The sequence below is a fragment of the Scyliorhinus canicula genome, chromosome 20, assembly GCF_902713615.1.
Source record: "Scyliorhinus canicula chromosome 20, sScyCan1.1, whole genome shotgun sequence".
NCBI classification, from domain to species: Eukaryota; Metazoa; Chordata; class Chondrichthyes; order Carcharhiniformes; family Scyliorhinidae; genus Scyliorhinus; species Scyliorhinus canicula.
In genome coordinates this window covers 44711040-44728753 of record NC_052165.1, presented here as the reverse complement: position 1 = coordinate 44728753, position 17714 = coordinate 44711040, and the positions used below count along the sequence as shown (strand labels likewise).

Below are 17714 nucleotides of genomic sequence, written 5' to 3'. Positions count from 1 at the left end.
CGGAGGGGTGGATGATGCCAAGAGGGCACACCAGTCTTGTCTGGCGCATCTGAGCAGCTTCTAGACCCAATATGATAAGGCCTATCATGACACACAACGTGCAGTCCTGGTAAGAGAAGAGACAGAGAAACAGGTAGAAGCATTGCAAAAGCAGTGCAGCGATCTAAAAGCAGCGTTAAGAGCACTCCATGCTTCCACCACAGAGCAGAGACAAAGCTCAGTGGATCATGCAAAATGCCAGAAGCAGATTGCAGAACTGCAGTCTTTGCTTTCAGTTCAAAATGGGTTTCAAAGCACCTTTGGATCCCAGTTAGATGAAGAAGACGGCCCTGATTGGCAAGAACTAAATGAAACCGCGCATAGATATGTACAGCGCACATGTGCGCAAGGAAAGCCCCAAATGAGAAAAGCACCCCAACCCCCCACAGAGCAGATAGATCAGGCACCCATGAATCCAGTCACCACCCACCGCACAGTCACATCGGACAGACACGCGGAATTTCTTTACACGACCCCCTTAACCGTGACCCAATTACGGGACGCGTGCGAAAAGATCACACCGTTCCTCCCCACCTCAGACCCCCACCACGTCTTTGCTAGAGTGAAACAGCAGGCGACCATGTACGGCCTGGATGAGCGTGAGCTAGTGAAGCTCACAGTTTTAAGTTTAGACCCTTCAGTTGTAGCAGCCCTTGCACAGATGAACACGGCGATCCTAGACGCGATCGGATATAATAGAGGGGACCCCGTAGAAGGCCTGAATAAGTGCAGGTAGAAGAAAACAGAACACCCCACAGCGTTTGCCTGTGGGTCCATTTTACAGCCGTTTTCGGAAACGTAGACCGCGCCCAATTGTTCTCAGACAACATGGCCAAATGGACCCGCACCCTTATCTCCCATGCCACAGAAGCAGGACAAAGAGCTTGTACTAATTATGACCCCTCAGAAGAAGCACACAACGTAAAATGGGTTTTAAAAAGGTTGTCCCGTGCTTGGGAGCAATCTGTTCACAATAAACCCGCGTTCAGAAAACCCGAGGAAGCACAGGCAGAGGCAGATATATCCATGCAGTTAGAGCGCACCAGAACCCCGCATGGGTGATCGAAGGTAGAAACAGCCCCCCACAGAAAACACAGGAGTGTTACAACTGTGGACAATTAGGTCACTTTGTACGAGAGTGCGATGCCCCACAAAAGCCACAGAGAGCCCAGCAGACAGGCACTCTGAATAGAAATAGGACAAAACCTATTCATAATGTAAGTGTCCATTCAGACCAGACAGACATGAACGGAACAGACTGATGGTGTTCGGGATCCCGCACATGGGTCTGCGACACCCTTTGGGATAGGTCCGGCCGACCGGTCGTTGCAGCGAAAATACGGGGACAGCCCATTGAATTTCTCTGGGATACAGGAGGGTCCTGTACCACAATTAATTCCTCCAACATGTTCCAAAAAGACACGTGGCCCACTACAACCACAATCACCCTCAGCGGCTTTACAGGCCACTCACAGCAGGGACACATCACAGCCCCTGTACCCATTCAAATTGGCAACATTACAACAAAACATCCCATTGTTTTGGTCGATCTGCCCCACACAGCAGAACACATTTTGGGCATCGATTTCATGAACTCGCACAACCTGTCATTTGACCCAGTGAATCAATCTGTCTGGAAAATAGCAAAGTCAGCAAGAGCCCCCGCAACGCTCACAGTAGGTGAGTATGCTAATAAGATTAGCGCAGTCGGCGATTTTTGGTTTAACCCGACCACGATTAGCGCAGACAAACAGGTTAGGGCAGTTCTGCAGAAAAACAGGACAGCATTTGCAAGTCATAAACATGACTGTGGCAGGATGGCTGGTGTGGTTCAAATTACAGGACCTGCCCCTAGACCCCAAAAGCAATATGGATTTCCCCAAGAGGCAGAGGGAGAAATCTCAAAAGTAATTGATAGTCTATTAGAGCAGGGCGTACTTAGATCAGTAGCCTCTACTAATAATGCCCCGATTTGGCCAGTAAGAAAACCCGATGGATCATGGCGACTGACCATCGATTATCAGGAACTCAACAAAATCACCCCCGCAGCAGCCCCCACGGTAGCCACAAGTCCCGAGACCATGCTCAAACAGGGAGTCAACTCACGATATTTTACAGTTTTGGACATCAGTAATGGATTCTGGTCCATTCCATTGGCAAAGGCGTGCCAGTACAAATTTGCCTTCACTATTAAAGGTCAGCAGTATACGTGGACATGCCTTCCACAAGGATTCCAAAACTCCCCCTCCATTTTCCACCGACAGCTGGCAAATGGTTTATCAAAATTTTCTCGCCCCGAATGTCTGGTCCAGTATGTGGACGAACTATTACTGCAGACAGACACCAAGGCAGAGCACATCGCACTTCTGTCAGAACTCCTAGAACTCCTACAGAAAATTGGATGCAAAGTAAACCCCAAAAAGGCCCAAATTTTGGAAAACAAAGTGATATATTTGGGAATGATTATCACACATGGTAAACACGAGATCGAGCACAAAAGGATTGACTCGATTGTCAAATTGCCCCTTCCCCAGAATGTTTCAGCCCTCCGGTCTTTTTTAGGACTGGTTGGCTACTGCTGAAACCACATAGACGGTTTTGCCACCAAAGCAGCGCCCCTCTCAGACTTCCTAAAGAAAGGAGCCCCTTGGGAATGGCTTCCGCAGCTTATGGATGCTGTGGATGCTTTAAAACACACACTCATCGTAGCCCCCGCACTACAGGTTCCAGACCCGCTTTCCCCCTATGCTATAGAGGTAGCTAACACAGATCGCACCCTTTCAGCCGTGCTCCTCCAGGAACGGCACGAACAGTTAAGACCCGTGGCTTACTCCTCCAGAGTTTTAGATCCTGTGGAGCAGGGATTTTCAGCCTGTGAAAGGCACGTGCTCGCAGTTTCCTGGGCAGATCAATATTTTTCTTATATAACCGGACTAAACCCCATCACAAACCTCACGGAACACACCCCCACACAACTTTTACTAGACGGACGACTAAAGGACGGTACAGTAAGCCAGATCAGAGCAGCCAGATGGACCCTTTTTTTGCAGGCATGGGACATCACTGTTAAAAGGACTGAGACCCACACTTTCCTAGCTGACAACCTACAGTACCCAGGCACTCCCCCATAAATGTGAAATCATCTCACCACACCACAACACAGGCCCATTTATCGCGAAAACACCTCCCAGAAAGATAGGTAGCTCACCCCAGAGCGCCCAGCACACAGACACGTGCGCACCCCTAAGGATATATGTGGATGGTTCTTCCACTATATTAGATGGAAAACGTATCACAGGTTGCGGAATTTATGTTGAGGACGCGCAGGGACGCGCCCTCGAAGAAATCTCATTAAAACTGCTAGGACACTTAGGCGCGCAAGCAGCAGAACTGGCGGCCATTGCATATATCGTAGATCACCCAGATTCCTTTCCCAGCCCAGCAGACATATACTCGGACAGCCTCTATGTCTGCAACAGCCTTACAGAATTCCTACCCCTGTGGAAAGCAAGAGGATTTATTTCCGCGGACGGTAAACCCCTCCCTTCAGCCCCATTGCTCCGCCACATTTTAGACAAAGCATAGGACAGGATATTTGGTATTATTAAAGTACGAAGTCACCACCGTTCCTCCCCACCTGGGAATGTGAAAGCTGACACACTGGCTAAAGCAGGTTCCAGGCATTGCCATTTTTGGAACCCCCCCCGAAAGCGCCCCAGTAAATGCAGTTCAGGTCTCGCAGACAAATATCGAAGATTTAGTGCAGGCCCAGAAGCAAGATAGTAATCTCAGGGAGATTTTAAAAGGAAACTTCCCAGCCCCGTACGATACGTTTAGAAATTCACTGACCATACATGACGGTGTGATCCTAAAAGACACCCTTTATGTGGTTCCTGAACAGGACAGGAATCAGCTTATTTGTTTGTTCCATGATAGTCATGGGCATCAGGGAATTGATCCCACTACAGCCCACCTCAGGCAGCTCTGTTGGTGGCCGAATTTAAAGGAAGACATCGCCCACTATGTTGAGAATTGCCTTATCTGTGCCCAAAACAATCCGAACAGGTATGCGAAAAAAGCTCAACTCAGTCACACCCATCCCGTTAATGGCCCCTGGACTAACCTCCAGATTGATTTTATAGGACCATTTCCCCCTTGCAGGAATGGTTACAAGTATGTGTTAGTTGTCATAGACACGTTTACAAAATGGGTTGAAGCATTCCCATTTAGGACAAACACAGAGCAAAGACCACAGCTAAGATTTTAACCCACCACATCTTTACGAGATGGGGACTCCCCCGCAGCATTGAATCCGACCATGGTTCCCATTTTACGGGACGTGTAATGAAGAACGTCCTCACAATATTTGGCATTACCCAAAAATTCCACATAGCATACCACCCCCACTCAAGTGGTATTGTGGAAAGAATGAATCGGACCCTAAAAGGAACTCTCAGGAAAATGGTCCAACAAAACAACACCACTTGGGATTCAGTCCTCCCTTTTGCACTAATGTTTTTGCGTAACACTGTTTCCACATCCACAGGATACACCCCACACACTCTCATGACCGGACGCCCCATGAAAGGCACAGAATTTTTATTAGGACTTGACTTGGCCAGCCCCAAAGTAACGGCCCTCGCACACGAGAACGCAGTGAAACAATTGGTGGAGAATGTTAAAACGGCTCAGCTAGCAGCCGCAGTAAAATTGGGCACAAGAAAGCAACAGAGCAAGGCCTGTTTCAGTAAGACAATGCATGCGACTGAGTTTGATGTAGGACAGTAGGTTATGCTCTCTATTTACAACCCCAGCACATTCCTGTCACCCAAGTATTCAGGTCCATACTCCATTGCAGACAAAGTAAGCCCCTCCGTTTATAAGGTTAATTACCCCAACGGAAAGACTGCGTGGTTTCATATAAACAGCTCAAGGCATATGTCTCACAGTCTAACCACGCACACCACGTCATGCTCGACGCAGCACACCACGCCCCGCCCACATCCAACGTATCCCTAGCCTCCCCCAGCACGACCGACCCATCCACGGACTCGACCTCAACTCCGCCCCCTTACTCTAGACTCCGCCGTAACACGCCCACAGACAGCAGCAGCAGAGACAGCGACTGTGACACAGACTTCAGCCACAGCACACCTCCCTACTATTCCCCTGCAACAGGCCCCACTCCCAGCGACTCTGACCACAACTCGAGTGATCCCTTCCTGATCACATTCCTTAACAATCCTCACCAATGACCACCGCCCTATGATGACGACCCCGACTCCATTCCCACAGAATTAGACAAGACTATTTAGCACCATGACAATTCGTACAGGCTCGTCCGGGACGACGAGATGGACCCTAAGTCACACCATGCAGCTTTAGCAACCCTTATCCATGCAAGAGTATGGCATCCAGGAGAAGATGATGACGTTGAGTCTGACTCCCAAAACGAGAATCCCTTTGCGACCCTGTTAGCATAAGATAACTGAGGTGTCCAGATGATGTTTTAAAAAGGAACCGCTTGAGAGAAAAACGGTGTCCTTTCTGATGGAACCTGCACGATATTCGTTGCATGTTTGTTTGTTTGTGTTTGTCAAATGTTCTTTGTTTCAATTTAAACAGCTCTACGGCCACACGCCACATTTGTCCACAGAAACCTACGGGAACTTGCCGGCATGCTTATCAGCCGAAACCGCTGAGAGCTTGCCCGATCCCTGTTCGGAACTGCTCTTCTGATTTGAGGATCCACTTCTCAGCAGAAACCACTGAGAGCTTGCCTGAACCCTGTTCATAATTGCTCTTCTGGTTTGACGGTAGAACCTTTACAGCAACCCCCCACGATGACTACATTCTTGCCCGTTCTTGTCGGTTACTCAGGCAGTGGATAAACGGCAGTGGTTCCCGCCCTGTCTGAGGACCCCCCTCTGGTCAGCTAAGCTCGGGTAGAGCACAGCCCACCCTACCCGGGGATTCCATCCAACTCTTACCCGTCGCGGCCCATACGCACCTCATTTCGGCGCTCTTGGTTCAAAAAGTTTTGTTTTGTTTTCAGGTGACCCTTCGGTTGCCACCCCTCCTGCTATTTACATCCTCAAACATTTGGATGGTAAATCGCACAGGCTCGCGCCAATCGAGATGACTCGCACTGTTTCAGTATTTTTAAGTATGCCTGGTCCTGAAATTCGTATTTTTTTTTAAAATGAGAGAGTCACAGGTGATGACCAATTATAAAGGGAAATTGGCACTACACGACAGACCGGCTAACGTACAAGATATTAAACAAGGTAGTGACAGAAACTATGCTTGATCCACAGAATTCCAGAAGCTCCAGGAAGAGAGGAGAAGCAAGAAGAGAAGGAAGAGAAGAGAAGAAAGAAGGAAAAGATGAAGACATCCTCCATTCTTCTACGTTATACATTGTATATTTGGATATTTCGCGAATGCGAACCCCCTCACCCCAACCCCCCCCGGCCATCAATGATTCACTTCCCAATAGTACCCAGGGCCCAGTGACAAGTAACAACACACCATCATGGTGTGATAGGTTTATAACATGGTACTCCCTTTCATATGTAATTGAATCCCTTCTAGCATTGGCGATACTCTGCAGCATCGTGCAAACTATCCGCATGAGAAAATGGCGAAGGAGAGCCTACGGCTCTTGCACCCCGGTATACAGGATAAGATCCCCTATTTTGGTTTTCACCAGGCCCCCGAACCCCTCGACCTACAATAAAGAACATTCGGTTTGCATCATTTGTAAATAAAGAAATGAGTTTCATCTGTGACTGTAAGATTGTACAACTCTGTGCTTGACCGCCAAGCCAGAGGAAAATGTGAATGCTGCTATTATTTTTGTATTGTTAGGAAGTTAGTATGATTGTATGTTTAAGTGAGTGTAGTTTATGGAAGATAGTTAGAGGTACCGTTTTTTTTGTGCTCTAATGCATGTCCCTTTTATGACATAGCGCCACTTAGAATTGTCAGTTAAAATTTTCTTACATAGTTATGATCAGTGTAGAGGCCATGGAAGAGTGCTCGCTGGGTCAGGGAATGAAGACAATGCAGTAATGTGATCCTTTACGCTTCACGTTAGGGATCACAAGGAGGGAGTATAGCCACCTGGGTTGGCCACTTCCCGACTCCAAAATGGAGATCCGCTAAGAATGCAGGGCAAAATGGCCAAGCACAGGAAAACAAGCAGGTGCAAAGTTTCCTGTATATTAGGACTTGCAGAAACCCAGACGGGACCGAAACCAAAAACCATCTGCATAGTGATTAGCGATCCCCGGGAAAAATTGGTAACATTAAGAGTAATCAAGACCAAACCAGACTCCTCGGCGCCAGCAGGAGCCAAGATAAAGGAAAGCCAACGGACAATTAGGAACCGCCCAGCGATCAGGGAACAGCTCCAGTATTGGAGAAATCGATAGAAGCGATTGGAACTTAGTCCAATCAATTGGAACCAGATACGGGGTCCGCCCAAAAGGGCGCGAAGGCCCTGGGGACTATAAAATAGAGTCCCCAAGTTCAATTCATCCTTCTTGGCAGGTCTTCTTGGCAGGGTCTCTCAGCAGCTTGAAACAACTCTTGACCGTGACCTGCCTAGCAGCTGCCCCAACCAAGTAAGTGTCCAGTCAATGCACGCTATGAGATAGGTGCTCCTAACCATTAGTCCATACCAGCTGGAAGCCTGCAGACTCAGAATCGAACGAAAGGCCATTTGTTCCCCTGACCTTGTGGGCCAGTTTCCAAAGCTAAGTATTGGCCTTTTAGTGTTAGAGATAGTCTAGTGAGTATTATTTTATGCATGAGTAGCGATTGACTGTGTATATAATAAATGTGTTTTGATTTGAACCTTACTAACTGGTGTATTGAGTTATTGATCAGCACTTGAACTTGAACCTCGTGGTGGTATCATAAAGATACCTGGCGACTCTAGAGCAAGGTGATTAAACAGAGCAATTAAGTGTAAAGCACACTTTGAAAATTAGCAACAAGACTGATTCACCAAGATGATAAATTATGAGGAAAGGTTGCACAGATTAGACTTGTATTCCCTTGAATTTAGAAGATTAAGGGTTGGTTTAGTTGAGGTGTTTTAGATGATTAAAGGATTTGGTAGGGTAGAAAGAGGCAATATTTCCTCTGGGGAAGGGGAGAGTCCATAACAAGGGGGCATGTTGAAATCTACTCGTGGTTAAGCATAGTCTCGTATACACCTAACTAAGTAGAAATTTGCACTACACGTCTCGGATGCAAAATTAAATCTTTATTGGGTGTCCATTGATTATGATTGAAAGTTTGAAATCTTCTTGTGGTTACAAATCAAATATTCTCAATAAAGCCCAAGCCAGCAGAAGCTTTTAAGAGATATAATTAAACTGAGCGTACAAATGATCTGAACTTTAAAAATACAATCATGGTTTCCTGCTCAAAGCAAAACAGCTTGCGCAGACTTAGAGTTAGAGTGGAAATATGAAAATACGAAATAAAGATATTAGACAGCTAGGCAAATAATATAGAGTGATTCTAGAATGAAAATGGCTGCCCGGACTTCTATTTTTAAGGAATTTGTTATCAATCTGAGTTATCAATCTGAGTCAATCTGCTTCTGCCCCGTAACATGCTGATTGGTTTGGATGAGTTTCCAATACATTTGACTCGATGATTGCGTTGTCAGTCTTCAATATGCAACATTATCTCGTTGAACTTTAAAGTTAATATAAATGTTGCATGTGGAATTCTTAACTTTGTGTTGGAATGCAAACTCTGCTCTTATCATTGAACTGGTATGTGCTTAACTTTGTGATTCTGTTCATTTGAACAATGGAGAGTTCATATGAACTATGATGTCAATTTGACCTTCAGCAGAAATGTTGCATTTGCTTCCAGTTCGACTGCAAATGCTTCAAGTGATATGCTTTTATTTTTGCATGCTATGTGCTTTTGCAATCTAAGGTTATGTTTGATCATTTTTGCAGTCTTATGATGGGATCCATTTTAAAATGATTTTTGAATTGGGCTTTAATATATATATAACAAAATGGCTAATTATTGATCCTTTTACCTATCAGAAATAGCAGGTTTCCTTCAGGGCAGGACCTTAAAATTACAGCCAGACCATTCATGGTGATCTCAGGAAGCTTCACATAATCTGGAAGCTCTGCCCCAAAACGCTGTTGAAGCAGTGGGTCGATTGCAAATTTTGAAACAAAGATGGATTTTTTGGGGGGGTAAGGGAATTAAATAGATATAAAATCAAAGCTGGCAAATGAAATTGAGATGCAAATCATTTGTGAGTTAATAGAACAGTGAAACAGGTTTGAGAGGCTGAGTGTTCTGCTATTCCTATTTTCAAGCATGGCCTCGGGTGTCTCTCCATCCTCTTGCCCTCCCTTGGCAGATTGCAGAGACATGGCCCCGTATTGGGGACATGGACCCGCCCCAGTGCCACTAGAGAAAATGGGAGCTTCAAGATGTTGAATCACCATCCCATACAAAAACAACCATTCCATTTTTCTACCAATTCTTAGCCAGCCCTTGGTTACAAATTGGTATATTTTTTTCATATACTATTCTTAACTGATTGTGATTCGTAACCTACCTCAGTGACATTGGCAAAGACCCTCCATTGTTGTTCTTTGCTCCACCATTATGACTGACCATGTTCTTACTCATTTAGTCCTTACACCCACCACTTTGAGGACTCCAATAAAACCTCTACTTCCTCTCCCCTTGCAATCAGGCACCCTTCAGGATGCCCCTTTAACAATGTCAGCACCTCTTCACTGGTATTAATGGTGTGGTGAGGCAGATGATGTCATTTCAAGGTTGTTACTGTCCAACTAACGGCAAGTAATTGATCCTCCCCTGTGTAAGAAAAACCTTCACTCGTTAACTTATACAACTGCTGAATCACCATACCCTGTTCTCCTCTGTGTCCAATGGACCAAGAAAGATCGTGTTTCAATTTGTTCAATTAGCTATGGTCACAGTACCTTCATATTAATTTTGGCAGTCCATCTTACATTTCAATGACTTCAATATAATAAAAACGAGGAGTTGTGTAACAGGCTGCCCATTCTATCACCCGTTTTACTACACTATCACAGAAACTGATCTATTGTAAAGAACCTTATGCCCTTGCTGGGATGGATCCCATTGCTGTGAACTTCACAGCGATGTTTCAATGGAGAAATAAGTAGTCTTGTTGACCGAATGCTGCTTTTCTCCTTTGCAGAGCTGACTGTGAGTCCAACTGATTCTCAGACCCCATGGGATTCAGCTGCTCAGAAATCGTTGGTTGAAATGAGGCTGTCTTTAATGGATCATCAGGGCTGGGATCATCAGCACGATCAACTGGAGAAGTATTTGGTTCAAACCACGAATGCAGAAAGCCCAGTGAGGATTGCCACGGGAGAGACAGCAGAAATGGACAGAAGCGGTAAGCTCAAGAATAATGTTGGACCCAGTGATTATGTAATCCAGAGGACAACAGCACAAATCCCATAATCTGCATTTAAAAAACAGCAATAAACTTTAAGTGACCCATGAATTTGTCAGCTTAAAAACTTGATTGTTGTTTGTTAGGAAAGACGACATAGGAACAATGGTGGGAGGCCATTTAACCCCTCAAGCCTGTTCTGCCATTTCATTAGATTGTATCTTAACCCAGCTTGGTTCTGTGGCCATCAATAACAACAAAGGCCTATCAATGTCTGTTTCTTCCCTGGTCTGACTCCACACACCAACACTGTAACTCTTCAATGGCCTGGCAAACAATCAAAGAGGAAGGTCCACCTTCAGCTTCTGACCCCTGTCCTATTAATTCCACTCGTTGCATTTATACAATTAATAATGTGGTTGTCAAAATCTGTTGAATTGGAGGTGATTGGATTGGATTGGATTGGATTTGTTTATTGTCACGTGTACCGAGGTACAGTGAAAAGTATTTTTCTGCAAGCAGCTCAACAGATCATTCAGTACATGGAAGAAAAGGGAATTAAACAATTCAAGAAAATACATGAGAATACATAATAGGGCAACGCAAGATATACAATGTAACTACAAAAGCATTGGCATCGGTTGAAGCATACAGGATGTAGTGTTAATGAGGTCAGCCAATAAGAGGGTCATTTAGGAGTCTGGTGACAGTGGGGAAGAAGCTGTTTTTGAGTCTGTTCGTGCGTGTTCTCAAACTTCTGAATCTCCTGCCCGATGGAAGAAGTTGGAAAAGTGAGTAAGCCGGGTGGGAGGGATCTTTGATTATGCTGCCCGCTTTCCCCCGGCAGCGGGAGGTGTAGATGGAATCAATGGATGGGAGGCAGGTTCGTGTGATGGACTGGGCGGTATCCACGATTCTCTGAAGTTCCTTGCGGTCCTGGGCCGAGCAGTTGCCATACCAGGCTGTGATGCAGCCGGTAGGATGCTTTCTATAGTCCATCTGTAAAAGTTGGTAAGGGTTAATGTGGACATGCCGAATTTCCTTAGTTTCCTGAGGAAGTGTAGGCGCTGTTGTGCTTTCTTGGTGATAGCGTCGAAGTGAGTGGACCAGGATAGATTTTTGGTGATGTGCACCCCTAGAAATTTGAAACTGCTCACCATCTCCACCTCGGCTCCGTTGATGCTGACAGGGGTGTGTACAGTACTTTGCTTCCTGAAGTCGATGACCAGCTCTTTAGTTTTGCTGGCATTGAGGGAGAGATTGTTGACGTTACACCACTCCACTAGGTTCTCTATCTCCCTCCTGTATTCGGACTCGTCGTTATTCGAGATCCGGCCCACTATGGTCGTATCGTCAGCAAACTTGTAGATGGAGTTGGAACCAAGTTTTGCCATGCTGTCGTGTGTGTACAGGGATTGTTCATACTTGGTGAATTTCAGCCTCGAATAAAAATATTGCATCAACTTGCGTCTTCTGCCAGTCAGAAGTCTCTGCTGAATTGCAAGTGTTACACTTCCAAAAAAAAACAAAGTTACACTAAATATCGGAGAATATATTCAGCATCTTTCTGCATACTTCTCCCTACTCACCGACAGAAGCTTAGAAGCAATTATACTTTGCGTGTGGCTGGTGATATACACTGGAGGCTTCCAGTAATAAACAAAGGGGTTTATTGGTGAAAGGCAAATGCAGCTAGATAACAGACACATAACACTATAAAACAGGTCTTTACACATCAACTCCCTGGTACACACTGCCTGGGATTCCGTTCCCAGAGCCATACGCAAGCTCCCTATTGTTTGCGTGATTGTGCACAATTGGGCATGAGCCAGTTGTGATGCTGTGCATAAAGCAAGTTTGTACATAGGGTGCGATTCTCCCAATGGGAGACTGAGTGCCGACGCCGGAGTGAAACCCGGAGTGTTTCACTCCGGCGTCGGAGGCCGCTCCTCGCCCCCTATTCTCCACCCCCCCCCCCCCCCCCCTGTGGGCTAGGAGCGGCGCTGCGTGAATCCCGAACGCCCTGCCTTGATGCTTGCATCAAAGCGGCGCGCGGGAATGACGCGGCCGGCAGCGCCGAAGTGACGTCAGCCGCGCATGCGCAGGTTGCCCGGTTCCAACCCGCGCATGGCGGTTGCCGTCTTCCCCTCCGCTGCCCCGCAAGACATGGCATCTTGATCTTGCGGGGCGGCGGAGGGAAAAGAGTGCATCGTTTACAGACGCGGGCCTGACAATCGGTGGGCACCGATCACGGGCCAGACATCTGCTGAGCATGCCCGTGCTGCTCGATCCTCCCTCCGCCCCCCCCCCCCCCCCCCACAGGCCCCACACTCACCTGTCGTGCGCTGTTCACGCTGGCAGCGACCAGGTGTGGTTGGCACCGGCGTGAACCGGTCGGGTTCGGCACGCCGCTCGGCCCATCCGGGCCGGAGAATCGCCGGTCGTCGTGAGAAACGGCGAGCGGCGATTCTCCGAGCGGCCTGTCGAAAAACGCGACACACCATTTTTGGGGGGGGTTGGGAGAATCGCGTGGGGTGCCAGGGCTGTGTGGCAAGATTCGCCCGGCCCTCCCGCGATTCTCCCACCCAGCGTGGGGTGCGGAGAATCGCGCCCATAATGCTTGCATGACCTCCAACCACCAGGTGGCAAGGTAAACCCACCACGTGACCCTCTGGTTGGGGAGTTGGGAGTAGTTGGGTGCGACGGGGAAGGGGGAAGGTGGGGGGGGGGTGGAATGCATGGAGAGATGGGCAAAGGGTCCGGAGATCCATATCCAAAGGCATCCTGTCATTCAGCGGCCTTCCCAGCAAGTGGTCATGCTGGTGTTGAATAGTACTCCTTTTGAAAAACATTTACCTGGCGAAAGGGCTTCTGTGGGGAGCCGAGGAGGTGAGTAGCCACCTTTGCTTTCAGGAAAGAGGCCGGGGGCACGGGGCTTGCCGCCCCAGTGCTCTGTGGGGGGGGGGGGGGGGGGGGGGGAGAGGGACCCTCGGCTGAGGGCGGGGGAGCCTCCGCAGAGGTGGGCTGTCACAGGAGATGGTGGGTGTATAGGTGGCCAACTGGTGGGCAAAACCTCGCACCACCACCATGCTAACCCCTGGATCGTGTGTACCCTTCCAGGGGAAACCCTTGTCCCTGACCGTCTGCCCCAACAACCACCCATAACCCCCACCAACTACCAAGGCCTCTGGCTTTGAGACTGAAGGGTATTGCTGATAAGGAATTGTCAATCTTGGTTAAGTGAGCACTTCATACATCCCAAGTGGATTCCCGTGGGTGGTGGGACATGTAGCATATGGGAGTCATTGCCTAGCATCTCAATCACACCTGATGCCTGAGCACTGTGCCTGAACACTGCGGGAGGTAAGACTACACACACAGCCAATATCCGAACATCCAGGGGATAGCACCCAGCTCTGGGGACATGCCCACAGCCAGAAGGTGGGTGAATGCCACGGGGAGGGGGAGGGGGAGGGGGGAATGCCTGGAGAGATGGGCAAAGGGTCCGGAGATCAGCCCGCATTACAGAAGAAATTGATAGAAGCATCATAATGGTTGTGCAAAAAGATGTTTAATGTGTTTTACAACCTTCCACTCCCAATGGTGCTATCCCCCCCGCCCCCCAAACCTCCACCTCCCAGCCCCTATATAGCCCCCAGCCCCCTGCCCTCCCCCAGCGCCCTCAGTGATCTTCAACGTGCTTGGCCCTCTTAGCTCTACCAGTACGTCTAGGTGTTCGCCCAGGATGCACATCTGAGTTGGAGGCAGCCAGCTGCTTACCTCATCCCCTGGCCTTTGATGTCCCTGGTGTGTGTCCTCTGGGGACTCTGAGGCCAGAGGGCCCCAGCTCACTTGTCGCCGGTACATGCACAGCCGTGCCGCCCTGTCCCATGTGCTGATCCCGAGACGAGCCTCATCAGATGGGTGGAACTTGGGGGAGCTGGACCCATGGGAGGGGTCCGGATTGGCACTCAGCACCCCCACCTCCCACTCAATGTCCATAGGTCCCTGAGATTGAGGGGCAGCTGGTTCGAGCCTCGTCTGCCCCTGCATCATCTGGCTCTGCCAGCCCTGGTGGATCCACATGGTCAGCACCCCAGTGTCAACACCCTTAGCAATGCTCCTCAGTGACTGAGACGTGCTCTGCAGCGCCTCGGCCATTCCCATCTGAGATCAGGTCATGTCCCACAGAACCTCATCATGGTCGGCCTGGTGCTGGGTGACATCCCCCCTCAAGTCGGACATCCTGCCGAGGCCCTCAGCCATGGCCATCACCGACTGCGCGACGCCTTGGACACTTTCACTCATGGTGCCTATGTTGTGTACCAGGCTCTCCACTGCGGTCGCCATCCTAGCAGTGTTGGCCTCATAGCTTCTGGGACTCCTCTAAGCGGCTATGGATCTGCTGGAGTGATGCCGACATCTTCCTTTGAATGTCCCGGCTGCTCCCAATTGTCTCCATCAGCTCCGAGAACCTCTGTACCACTGGCTTAGCATCAGGCTGGGACCCAGCTGGGTTTAGGGATCCAGCAGCCCTTCGACTGCTGTCTCACCTGGAGATTCTTGCCTCCAACTGATGTGGTGCTCACCAGATTGTGCCCTGGAGGCCTGTACACTAACATGTCTCACTGAGGTGTGTGTATCTGTGCTGGTGGAGGGTGGGGCTGACAACTGTACTGCGACTATTCCGGTGGAATCCTCGAAGCTCTCCTCCAAGATGTTCTCCTTGGAGTCAGGAGAGGGTGCTGCCCGGGATGGACCATCGTCGTTGGCTGGAGGACCTGTGGGAGAATGGACATGTAGTCAGTGGGAGGGAAGAGTCAGTCAGTAAGGCAATAACAACTCACGTTTGACAGATTCTCCGGGTGGGGCCTGGTAGTTCCTCACCTCTGCGGCATCTGCCAGATTCCACGTAGGTGACAGATCTGTTCTCAGCCTCTCCAGTCACCTTCAGGGCATGCTGCTCAAAGGAGATGAGGATTCTTAGGTCCGGCATCCCTCTGCCAGTCTGGAACCGCTCCCGATGATTATGGGAGAGCTTTTCCTGAGGAACACAGAGGGGGCATCGTTAGTCACATGCCTGGTTCACAGTGGTGGTGGTGGTGGTCGTGGTGGGGGTGGGGGGGGGGGGGGAGTGGAGGGTAGAGTGAGTGCTGGGGAGGGTGTGGAGTGCCTAATCGAAAGATAGGATGCCATTTCTCCAGCTTGCATTGAGCTCCAGTTGAACATTGCAGTAGACAAAGGACAGAGAGGTCCGATTGGGCAGAAAGTGGAGAATTAAAAGGGCAGTCATTCAGAAGCACAGGGTCATGCTTTTGGACAGAACAGAGATTTTCAATAACCTCTGATCTGAATTAGTCTCCCCAGTGTGCAGAAGGCTGCATTGTGACAGTGAATACAGTACACTAAATTGAAAGAGGTATTTTATAACCCGCATGAGACCTACAGGGTAGAGCAATTAGCCTCCCTATCAGCCTCATCAAGTATAAACTCCCCCACTGAGGGGCGGGGAGCCCATGGGACTCTAATAACCTGTAATATAAAGGTTGCTCAGGTTTGGAACCTACACCTCAGACTCTGCTGTGACCTGAAGAGTATTGTACGCACCATTATTTAGTAATACAACTATTTTATCTTATCTACATGCCTCAGACTTGTCTGTGGTCAATAGAAGGTACATGTAAACCACTGAAAGGAGTGTTCAGGAGCTTGGATGGTGAGGATGGAGGAGTTAAAAGTGTGGGTGTACTGTATGGAAAGATGCTCTGAGGAGGGGGTTGGGGTTGATTGAGGAATGGACCAGGTTGTCATGGAAGACAAAGCAGCCAACTTGATTAGCAACCCATCCACCTCATTAAACAATAACTCCTTCCCCCACCAATGCACAGCAGCAGCACAGTGTGTATCATTCACAAGATGCACTGCAGCAAATACCAAGGCTTATTCGATAACACTTGCCAAATCCACAATCTCTACCACCTAGAAGGACAACTGCAATAGATTCATGGGAACACCACCACCTGCAAAGTTCCCATCCAAGCCACAAACTATCCTGGCTTGGAAATATATCACTGTCGTTGCGTCGAAATCCGGGAACTTCCTCCCTCACAGCACTGTGGGTGTACCTACACCTCAAGGACTGCAATGGTAGACAGCTCACCGCCACCTTTTCAAGGACTATTAGGAAAGGGTAATAAATGCTGGCCAAGCCAGTGGTATTCACATTCCAGGAATGAATGAAAAATTGTTCAAAGGATAGATATTGGCCAGAACCCCAGAGGGACACCTTTGCTCTTGTTTGAAACAGTGTCCTGGGACCTTGGACATCTACCCAAGAGATCAGGTGTGGTCTCGATTTAACATTTCATCTAAAAGACTGCATTTCCAACAGTACTACACTCCCTCAATACTGTACTAAAACATTAGCTTTGAACCAGCAAACTTTTGACCCAGCAATGAAAGTGCTACCTATTAAGTCATGGCTAACAGTCTACCGTTTGTAAAATTTTCCTAATGTCAGAGTCGTAATAGTTTATTAAAAAAAATAGAAAAAGTAAATGATGGTAACCGGGTGATTGAAGTTCCTCACAGGAGATTGTGTGGGCCAATGTCCTTTTACCAGCGCTCATTGTCTCACTGATTCACACTTCTGTTGTCAAATGCCAGATCAGTTTGCAGTCATGTCAGAGAAACTTGGCACTGTGAGTAATTTATCATCCTTTCCTGGCAGGCTTCCCCTCTCACCATCCATCTGGCAATTCCTCAGAATGTAAGCTCGTGTCTGCCTGGAGCAATAATGAGGAAGACAAGCATCGAAACAGTCACACAATGATGAGTGATACATTATACAACAAGGTAAAACACGAGTGACATTTTCTCCTGTTACAAAGATAAGCAATCAATGTAATCCGTTTAATGAAAGCTGCATTTTATGGGCATTTCAAGCTGTTTCTTTCAGCAAGATTCCCATCAGGGAAATTAAACTCTAACATTTGCACTTAGGCTTTTCAATTGTTACTTTGACAGGTTTATTTTTCTTTCAATAAATGTCTTTTTATTTATTTGTTCATGGGATGTGGGCATCGCTGGTTAGGCCAGCATTTATTGCCTATCCCTCGAGAAGGCGATGGAGAGCCGCTTCCTTGAACTCCAAAAGCAAAGACTTCTTTGAATCGTTGTTGCATGTTTGACCCTTTTTCTCCCATCTCTTATTTTTATGAGTAAG

At 48.1% G+C, this 17714-nt stretch overlaps 1 protein-coding gene across 2 annotated transcripts in view; it reads left to right on the top strand.

The window, feature by feature from the left end:
* Positions 1-17714, top strand: part of LOC119955292 — a 233119-nt gene that overhangs the window by 105862 nt on the left and 109543 nt on the right. For both annotated transcript variants that reach the window (XM_038781371.1, XM_038781372.1), the window contains exons 7-8: positions 10286-10489; positions 17220-17344. In XM_038781371.1, coding sequence (XP_038637299.1) covers positions 10286-10489; positions 17220-17344 — 329 coding nt within the window. The remainder of the gene's footprint in view (positions 1-10285; positions 10490-17219; positions 17345-17714) is intronic.